The sequence below is a fragment of the Patella vulgata genome, chromosome 5 (genome assembly GCF_932274485.2).
Source record: "Patella vulgata chromosome 5, xgPatVulg1.2, whole genome shotgun sequence".
Lineage (NCBI taxonomy): Eukaryota > Metazoa > Mollusca > Gastropoda > Patellidae > Patella > Patella vulgata.
This window is the reverse complement of record NC_065883.2, coordinates 17,175,014-17,186,385: the sequence shown is the minus strand read 5'-3', so window position 1 is coordinate 17,186,385 and position 11,372 is coordinate 17,175,014. Positions and strand designations below refer to the sequence as shown.

Below are 11,372 nucleotides of genomic sequence, written 5' to 3'. Positions count from 1 at the left end.
TAATTTGCTCTCGGAAAGGCCCAAGGACGTTTCAAAAATAATATCGTGAACAGGACAGATTTATATTTAGCTTTATAGCTTTAAGAAACCCAACTCCGGATATAATTCAAAATTTTATGAGGCATACAATCTTATGTCTGTAGGTCGCATTGTAGTTTGTTTTAGTGAATTAAATTTTTAGCTGACGTCACCCATCCCTAAGGAAAAAAGCTCCATGATTAAGTTAAAATATTATGAGATCAGTACCAAACGACGTAATGCACAGCGCAGTTAAACCCACCCTATAAAAGAAAATGATATTCATCATAAAACTGACTTCATGAGACTTTTTGATAATTTATAATGAACTCATTTTGTTTGTTCGGCTGTAACAACATAAATAGAAGCGCTAACCTTAGATTAATGTGCGCGCTATTATCGTCAAAAAACTGACAGGTACAATTTTCCTCGAGCGTTTTATAAAAGACAAACTAGCTGAGATAAATTACTAGTCGTTAAATGAGGGTTTGTTGGACGCGTGTCTTTCATGGACAATGACTAACTTTTATTTGTTGTTTTTCTCGTATCGGTTGGAATATATCTTGTGCGCAGATCACCACACAATTTCAAGGTTTGTTATCCTATTTTAATTACTAGTAATATGTAATCAAGGGTTTTTATCTTATTTTAATTACTAAATGCCGCTCAAAGAAGATAGTAATGTGTAATCAAGGTTTTTCGTCTTATTTCATTTACTAGTAATATGTAATCAAGGTGTAATATGGAATCAATGTTTGTTATCTTATTTTATTTCCTAGTAATATGTAATCAAGGTTCGTTACTAATCAAGGTTCGTTACTCTATTTTAATAATTAGTAACGTGTAACCAGGGTTCGTTATCCCATTTTAATTGCTAGTAATATGTAATCAAGTTTGTTATATGTAGTAGAACTTCTATTTTCGATACTACCTTACGTAATACCCAAATTTTCGATTTTCACATTGACATTTAAAAAAAATAATAAATTATCTAATTCCAAAGATTTAAAATTTATAACTGGATTCCAATTAACTGTTATATTAATTAATTAATTAATCGAACGCCGTATTATTAGAATTCCTTACATAGTTACGTCACAAAGAATTTTATGGTAAAGATATAATAGTCAATTGATTAATCAGTATTTTTTGTCTAAATTTGAAATCGTATTTGTTTCGCATTTTATTGTTTTTGTATTACTGTTTTGTAACACCGGCATTTTTACAACAGATTAATAACATCCTCAAAACTCCCAAAGTGTGTACGTGATTAAAATCCAACGAATCAATTCTATCAAACATCGAGGCAAAGGATTAAATATTAATTATTTATTCCGTAAGGATATCTAATTTGTATTAGCCATATCGCTTCGTGATTAGTTCCAACAGACTTTTATTTCAAATTTAATTTCCAGTATTTGGTCCCAGTTTTAATTAATTGAACAATCTTTTTATTTTGACCTAAATAGTCAGATATTTTACTTCCCGAGCCGCATTGTTTAATAAGAATTGGCATCAGATTATTATCCAGATCTCATTCAGCTAAGACGGATTCCGCGGCCCACATACTAAAATTCCATTACAGTAATCCGATACTCGTTCTTTGTGTTTTGCATTTCTGTAAGCAATATATAAATTAGTTCTTTCAAAATGTACAGTAATCAAATCTAGATCTTCTCGAGACTAGGGTTAAAGTTAGGATACTAACCTGTATTTAACCCAGATAATGTGGCCACTTTAATCTAGGTTTCGAGAATTTTAATCCCATTTACAGAATCAGTTTTTTATGCAGGTCATGTGCGTGTTTATTGTGTTGTAGTCGTCCACAGGCAAGCGCACAACTTTGTATTTGGAAGATGCCAAGTCCAAGGCTACGTTCATATTGAAATTAATATCGGATACAACTCCACGTGGTGTATGTATAAAACTTGATCTGAACCAGTTTGCTTCGGCTAAAATCAATGTGAAGTGTGGTGGTATCAAAAACGAATAAAATATAATTTTTATCAATACACGATGGTGGTTATCATCGAGATATTGTTATTATCACTCGAAATATTTTTTTAAACATAATATTATTATAGGGACGACTATCCAACCGTTTGGGTTTCTACGGCCCCTCGTTTTCCGCCAAAAGACACCTCATCGCAAGTGAAATATTAGGAATTAAATTGTATCATGTTAGCCACGAAATATATAAATACGTATTATTCGGGTTCAACAGAGATGTATCGCGCATGAATAAAGCAAGCTGACATAATCGGAGTAATTGACACTAATTAAAATGTCGGCGTAGATAATATTAAATGGATGGCACGTAACTACGGGACCCATGTATGCATCCTTACATATTTTACAGTGGAACTGAAATTGCTACACAAAAGGGCGTGTTTAGGCCACTATTAATAGCCCTTAAGAATCTATAAATTACTACACAGAAAAAGAGCTTGTGTTGAAACAACACAATTTAGGTGTCTCTATTTAATAACACAAACTAGTGTTGAAACCACACAAACTTGTATTCAATGTTGAACCAATACAAAAATTCGTGTTAAATTTGGTCAAATAACACAAATTTGTGTTGAAATTTGTGTGAAAATCTACACATTACTTGTGTTCAAATTACTGAAACTTGTGTTCAAATTTCTGTTAAAATTTCTGAAACTTGTGTTCAAATTTCTGTTAAAATTTCTGAAACTTGTGTTCAAATTTCTGAAACTAGGGTTATTTCATACAAACTACATTATAACCACCAACAAAAGCTTGTGTTGTATTTTAGCACTAAATTTGAAGAATTTCAAAAACTTAAAAGCGCAACTAACAAATGAAATATAAGGGTTTAAATTTATATTCAAGTGATTTGTGAGGCATCTAGAAATAACTAGCATACACAGAACAACTAACCAAAGAAATTTGCACTATTGCAAAATTTTAAAAAAAATATAAAACCCTCTCATCATTAAAAAAAACCAAACATAAAATGATACGTTTGTAAATTAAATAATTGAATAATAAAATACCAAGATAACAGGTTATTAAAAAAAATGAAATAAAAATATAAGAGAAAATAATAAATAATATGTACAAAATATCTATATACAAGACATAAGCAAGGGGGGTCCACAGTATTGCAGTGAGTGTAAGGCGATGGCTAGCTTACATGGAGGTCCTTGTTTGATCCCTGTGTTGGCTGAGAGAGTTCTGGATTTTCCAGCATAGTTCCCCATGTCAGTGGTGGCGGGATAACAAACCAAGGTCTCATATACACTGCAGTCTATCCAGCAAAGCAATGTCTTTAGAGGGCACTGTATTGGACATTAAGCAGAAAATCCATTAAAGAAAGCAATGGTGACAGATAACTTTTGAGTTTCCACAGTAAAAGTCGTATTTTCAGATTTATAAAAGAATTTGATGGCTTTATATTGAGAATGTAAGGTTGCCTTCTTTGGTTGGTATCAATATTTACTAGCTACTTCTCCGCGGACACAGGGGATTTATTTAGATGGCACAATACAAGTAAAATACTGAGTCTAGGGAAGGAAATGACAAGAGCATTATTTAATAAAAGATTGCATTTTGAAACTAACATGTATGACTACATGTGAATGAAAGTGCAAGGGACAGTATTTTAGTCAGGCAGCATTATTGCCTATTCCTGTTTCAAATTCAAATTGCTATGTAATCTTTTACACGCATCACCAATTTGCCCACTGAATGACCACTCTGATGTCAGTCTCACAAGCATTATATGAGTCTAGAGCAAAATAACCTAACAGCAAGTGTATCCAGTCTATATGGCCTATATGTGTTCTGTTCACTCTTTAAATGGTAACATATTTGAAAACCACAGTGCCAAGCTGTTAACCTATAAAATTTAATATGCATACATAATAAAAGTCTTCCTCTATAATATATTTTATTAACTTCCTCTATAATACATAGTTGGCAGTCATTCATGCCATTATCCAACTGCAAGTGCTGACATTGTAATTGCGTAACTGTGTCTATTTATTGTCTGAAACAAGATGTGAAAATAAACACCGCGTATAATCAGAATAAACTTTTAGAGATAATTAATTAAATAGTTCATAATTAAATAACAATCGACTAAAACAATTATCTCTATTTCATTATACTTTATAAAAGACGTTGTTTTAGAGGAGACATTACAGGTATCGCACTCTCAATTTATACACTGAAAAGTAACGGAACGATCTTACAGAAATCAAGTTAAAGTTGGAATGAATTCACCAAAATTCAAATTCAGGGAGAGGGGTTTTACATAGGCTAGGTCTTGCCCCAACCCCATATCCTGAATAGAAATAGTATTTAAATAAAAAATCAAATTATTACAGATAACAAAGTAGAAAGCGACTTAGCACATCGTATTTAGTAATTATAGAAACATACACATTACTTGTGTTAAAACTATGAAACAAAACACAGGATTTACACAAGTTTTTGTTGATGCAAAACAAACACAAACTTGTATTAATGTATTAGAAAACAACACAACCATGTGTATTATAACTGTACCACAACGATGTTTTGGTGTGTAAAATATCTCATTTAGAGAGAAATATCAAGGAAAATCAACCTTTTCAATGTATTAGAACAACAGAGCAGCGGATCCCTCCCACTCCCCCACACATACACTGATGACTATATCACTTATTGATGACTGACATTTGTCGATTGAATAGTTCATCCAACTAACAAATATTGCACTGCTGAATTTTTAGTCCACGCATATTCTGGTAATCCATGATCAACAATATCAAAATCATGACGCACATTGACTGATTGACCTGATTTAACAGGAATTTAGTTACGTGTTTAACAATCAATCAATGTACATTGTTGACGACTGGACTGAAAAAATTCAGATTATGCCATACTTGTGTCGTACCTTTGAAATATCAAAGACATAGTTATTGTAATAAAGTTTGGAATGGCTTCTCTGATCTGGCGCTGATCAATCAAATTTATTTATGGCGTAGATCGTGTGCCAAGTATTGGTCAACGTAAAAACACACTTTTAAGAAATGTACAAGTGCATGTTTTCCACAAACGTACCTCAGATACATTTCAAATGAGATGCTCTCCCATGAGTTCTAGAGGGTATACGAATACTGTGTCGGGTACTCTACAGTAGAGCATTACTTAAAGGTAACTGAGAGATTTTATTTTAATTTCCAATTCTTAAAATTAGGCCACATAGATTTAAATTCAGCAGTAATTTTCGGGTCAGGTTCAAAATAATAGCCTGAAAGAATGAGCAAGCAAGTGTGAATTAAAATCCGAGGAACTTTCTCGACGAGCACAGGAATCGACTCATTGCTTAGTGGACCCACGTGGTTCCCAAATATACGTACCGATAATATAATCAAGTTACACATCCTATTCAACTGCTCTGTTATTTATTGAAATAACAATTAATTGTTGTGTAAAACGGTTATTAACGATGAATATTTTTCTCTAATCACAAAACATCATAATTTTTAAGACCAATTCACTGAAACCACAAGTTTTTTTAACGTTGAATATTTTTCTCTAATCACAAAACATCATAATTTTTAAGACCAATTCACTGAAAGCACAAGTTTTTTTAACGCCTGTAACATTGTTTAATATAGTTCTACTCCACGTGTCCAGTTTGTATAGAGCTTCCATAATATGATTTTTTTTCGTGTATATATATATATCTGGAGTGTTTCAAATATATACTTACAAAAAGTGGTTACGCAAATACTGTTGATTTTAAACAAATATTAAGGAAGCATATTATTGTTAACGCTCAAAGAGTCTATAATTAATTGATGAGGATGTTTTCATCCCAATCTAAAAAGGTCTCTGTCTGGTTAAATTGAAAGGGTTTGAACAGACGCTAACAATTCAAACGTCTATAACATCAAGAATTTGAACACCGGCCTCAAAGAAAATATGTTCGGCATCAATGTAGTACAACATACAAAAACCTAATTGACATTTGATTATATTGCTAATTTGCTTCATCGCTATTTTTCTGTTATTTTTCTTTAAATTTTAAACTCAAATTACAAAATATGACAACATTAATTTGTCTCGCATATTCATTTTTTGAATGTGTCGCTTTTATTATTTAAAAATACCTCCAAATATTGGATTGGCTTGAGCTGTGCCTGAAGGATAATTATTCCCAAATTCTATCTAGGGCAGTCAAATATAAGACGTACAAGTCTAGACAAAAGATTTAATCCTACATCCGTGAGCGGACTGAACATTTGGAATGACATATTATATTATTAAATGGGGTTTAAAGTTTAAACTAGGTAATCCTTCTCTACCTACCAAGCATTATACATATTTAATTTCAAGTTTATTAAACTTTTACTTCAATCAATTCTTAAAATCTGAATGTAGATTCTCCACGGGTTTTAAACTGTTCATTGAGTACAAGTAATTCATTTTAAAATGATTCTTGAATGAAATAGTGTATATTTTTACGACTAAAATAAATCTTTTCACAAGAACGTTATTAGGCTTTTAAGCTTTGTTATTTTATGGTTTGCGCTTAAAATAGCCTGGGGGTACATTTGTTCACAGAGCGTGCGAGTATATTGTAAAATATTGCTGATGGGTAGTTTTGTTATTTTTATATTTTTCTTCGTCACGAAGGCGTAAAAGGGTTTCATTAAGTACAAAATACGTCATCCAATCTCCTAACATAAAATTTCCATTCTGCGCAATTGTCTCAATTCCCTTGAAGTGCCTGTGTGTGCCATTTCGAACCAAGGTTATGAATTCTGTACTCCATCAGTGTCTGCAACAAGATTTGTGTGTACACTTTTCTTCTGAAAAAGATCGTTTAAAATGTATGTTGTGACACTGACACAGATTTGGCCGATTGTCCTTTTTTCGCCTAAAGGTGCATGGATCACAAATATATGATATACAATTGTAAATATGGTGTTTGTGCTGAATTATCCTAGTCACGGTATTATTGTTATTTCATACTGTTTGTCGTGTATTTTGTACACGGTGAACAGTCCATTTGCTGATTACACTACTTTGCCTATACCGTTTTTTAGGACTTGGAATTTTGTCTAATGGTTTGGATAGTTCGTACTTGGTTTTATTTTATTGTTAACATACTTTGCCTATACCGTTTTTTAGGACTTGGAATTTTGTCTAATGGTTTGGATAGTTCGTACTTGGTTTTATTTTATTGTTAACATAGCTCGTACTTGTGTTTTTCAGATGAAGGGAACAGTTTTTTGCAGTGTTGCCTTGATTCTGTTAGATATATATTCAAGCACGTGTATGCCCGTTACTAAGGACGCTAAAAATACTACACAGATATACAATGATGGGCCTGTTAACCATACAACCGATGATGTATTAGACGAGATAGTCAATTTTGTGTTAGAGGACGTTGTCAATAAGAACACCACAGACTCGAACGACAATGCAGTCAGCAATACTGCTGCTTACAATAAAAATAAACTTTTAAAGAAGGAAATGCTATTGAAACACATACAAAAGACGGGGGTGAATTTTATGAATTTAGGAAAACCAGTGGTAGCTGACACTCTAGACAAACTGTACAAAATGAAACTTGGCAGCAAATACCCAAAGTATGCGTTTGAAATATTAGATGGACAATCAATATTTGAATATTTGTGGAACAAAGAACTAAGTATTTCAAAAAAGCAATCGAACTCTAGTGAAAACAAATCTTCTAACAATGCTATTCACAAAAACCCGAGCGAGTTGGGTTTGCCAGTGATCTATGTTGACAGCAATCGTGTTAATACAATTGAACCGCAACAAAGTGCATCAGCACAGAACATGGGGCATAAATCAATCAGATCAAGTAACAAGACATCAAACGTACTATCTGAAGACTCGGTTGTGTTACCTAATGGAACTCTGAACCCTCTCAAATCAGAACTTAGACCATCATCTACCATTCATGATAATGATGATATAAGTAACTCAATTGATTCCTTTGGCGCACATCCCATACAAATGAGTCATGTACAATCAGTATCAGAAACAAATGATATTAAGATAGAACCAACAAATTTGTTAGATGCGCTTATGCTTGAAAACACGGTTTTGGCAGAGAAAATATTTGAGAAACAGTCAGTTGCAATCAAGACCATCGCGACATCACAAGCAGAAAGATCCCCGGAAAATTTGGTTGTGGAATCTTCTTTTAAAGTATACCCAGACAGTGCATCCACAACAGAAGTCTCAACTTCTTTTAACCAGGACCATGCAAGTGGGGTGATTTCCACTTTTGGCAGCCTAGACAGTTCAGATGGTAGCATTCGGGTTTTAAATTCAGCTTCATTTCATATCGCAAAGTCAGCTTTAAAACCTGAAAATGACCAGCGGCCAATTGCAAAATTGGCTGAAATACCCATTTCAAATACTGAAATCAACCGAACTGTGACAAAAGACTACGCAACACCATCCACGGAAATACAAAATACTATAGTCATAGAAACGTCAGACTATGGTTTTCAATCAAGTACTCAAATACTGCCATCTAGAGTTCAGATATTAGCAACAGAATCGATGAGTGACTTAGAAATCAAACAGCGAGATTCAAGAATCATTCAACTTGATTCAAGTATTAATTATATTTCCAGTTCGTTTGTGAATGATGTCTCTATAACAGACACTGTAAACGATCTATCTGCAGTAGCATCAGGAGAATCGTCAGTAGCTGCAGTAGGGGAGCCGTCGATAGCAGCAGTAAAATCATCAGTAGCAGCAACAGGAAATTCATCATCAGTAGCATCAGGAGAACCATCAATGTTGGAATCTTTAGACCTACAAAAGCCAACTGGTTCGGTAAATGAATCGAGGGGAGAAAGTACAGTGAACTCTGGAACCACGACACCAAGTAGGCCGGCTGTTAGTAAGGGCGCTTTCTCACTAAATTTAGCAACGGTGAATTTTCTAACAGTGACAACAGGGTCACCAATCCAAATCATTACTACACCAGCCCCAAGTCCACTACCAGAGTTCAACTGGTGTGATTTTCTATGCAACGTTGTGTAAGTGTATTTTTACATAAATTACTTCTGTTCTTAGCACTATTAAAATCCTACTTTTATGAACCAATAAAACATTTTGAGTAATGCGCTGGCTCTGCAACCAGGAGATTCCAGGTTCAATCTCAGCGGTGCAGGACGGAGGACCTTGCAAGGAACAGCATCTATATACATAATGGGATCAAAACCTGAGGACCGGTGTACACTTAGGTGTGCACGTAAAAGATCCCTAGGTAGAGCAAGCTTGCTCAGTAATTCCATGGTACACGTATAATAATTAAAACCCAATGCATGATTAGTACAAAGACTTAATAACATTCTTATATTTTTTTTTTTTTTTTTTTTTAGGCAGCAATGCTCACCAGCTTGTGGTGGTCATGTTTCAAGTTGGAGTTAGATAAAGCCGGGGGTTGCAGTCAATCCTACGAAATGGTGACGTCTTATCTGCCCTGTGTCGTCGGTACACCAAGGGCAAACAGTTTCGGTCTGGTGACAATCCCGTGAAACATTTTGTACATAATATAAAAGTTAACATTTGACGGATTGCATTACTTTTGTCATATAACTGCTACAGGATCGAATAGAGGTGGGCGCGAAATGTAAACATGTATTTATTGAATGCTGGGAAATCCTAATAAACGATATAGAGACAATATCTAATAGTGTATCAAAATGTTGGAGAAATATTATATGCTCATTAGAATGAGATGTAAAACCAATGTGTATTGTGGGGAAAATGGTGAATAACACTAGATGTATTGGGGACGATTCAAACACATCCAGAAGAATTTATGTTTTGTTAAATTCAGTTGGTGTTAAGGGGCTATTATGGCCAAAACTCGGCTATTTTAACGATCCGTTAAACTCGAAAGGATCGTTATCTTGCTGACGTGTTGTTAACGGCCCGTTAAATTTCTGTTGCTGGAAAGGCAATTGCATTATCCGTTAGCTAAAGGACTGATTAAAGTTAATCCAAGAGAAGACTGATTGGTCATTGGCTGAATTTCAAATTTTTACATTCGATGAATAAAGTGGGACAACTGTGCAGTCTGTTCACAAAACTTGATTAAAGACAAAAAGATAACTGTAGAATTTACAGAAAACACTATAGGACTTTTTGCTAAGGGTCGACTGGCAGCCGACTAATGCCCTTGTCAAACAGACTTTCTTTCCGTACGATCCGTTAACTCCATGTTTGAACAACCAGCCCCAAGTAAATATATTATTGCTTGTTGATTGCGTCAAGGTAGACATGATCATTGTTAACACTTGAAGGTATTAAAAATACATTATAAACCTTTAAAGAGTTAAAACTATATATAGGTTTTGTTGTTTTTGGAAGCTGCAAACTTTTTTTTAATTATTTTGGTTTACGGGTACATATATTTAAGTTAACGAAATAACACGATATATACGCCTTACAGTTTTAAAAATAATAATTTATGGATCTAACAATGGTCCTATTATGTTTATAAACAGTAGTAATTCAACAGTAGTGGTATTGTCAAGTTTGATTGATAATGTTGTGGTTCTTAAAAAAGGGTTCACTGATAAACGGAAATAAAATTATAGTAATAAAATTTTGTTTTCCATTTTAATGCCCATGTGTATAGTTCATTAAACGGATTGTCAGCTTTTTACGCCCGCTGTAAACATTATCTAAAATTCCCCGACGAAGTACGCGATTTCGAGTATATCAGGAATAAGACACATAATCAATAGAAACCCTTTAATCGACCAGGAAGTGTGCAAATTTGATATGGATGGCATCGAATCAAAAATACGTTTCATTGCCTAGTTCTTTGATAAGAAGATGAGTTAATTGAATATGGTATTACATATCATTATCAACATTTATTTTTGTGGAAAGTGATAATGTATTAAAGTATATGTCTGTTAATACGGCTATTTGAAGATTGATGGTACATTGTGACAATAGTCAAAATAAGCTATAATCAGTCATTATATACCTGACATATCCGGCATACAAAAGTCTAAAAGACCTTGGGTAATCATTCATAATATATAGCCTCAGTATAAGCCCGAATCAGGTCAGCATTTCGTCAACTCGAGTATCTTTCGAGACAATTTTACAATATTGTCCCCCAATTTATACCCGCAGAAGGGCTGAGAAGAGTATAGGATTAAGGATATAGTTTTGCATGCTGGGATCTATCCATTATCAGTCATAACTTTTTTGCCAGACCGGTTAAGAATGAATGAATGAAATGGGGTTTAACGTCCTACTTGTCTGTACCATCCGGGATATTATGGACTAACATACTCAATAATGTGTCCTATGGGGGC

The 11,372-nt window shown here is 33.8% G+C and overlaps 1 protein-coding gene across 1 annotated transcript; it reads left to right on the top strand.

The window, feature by feature from the left end:
- The first annotated feature begins 498 nt into the window (after window positions 1-498).
- LOC126820976 (uncharacterized) lies at window positions 499-10,593 on the top strand. The gene is made up of 3 exons (XM_050549212.1): window positions 499-610; window positions 7,258-9,068; window positions 9,414-10,593. Exons 2-3 carry the CDS (start codon window positions 7,258-7,260, stop codon window positions 9,460-9,462), a joined length of 1,860 nt encoding a protein of 619 aa, XP_050405169.1. The 5' UTR covers window positions 499-610; the 3' UTR covers window positions 9,463-10,593.
- Window positions 10,594-11,372: the final 779 nt, after the last annotated feature.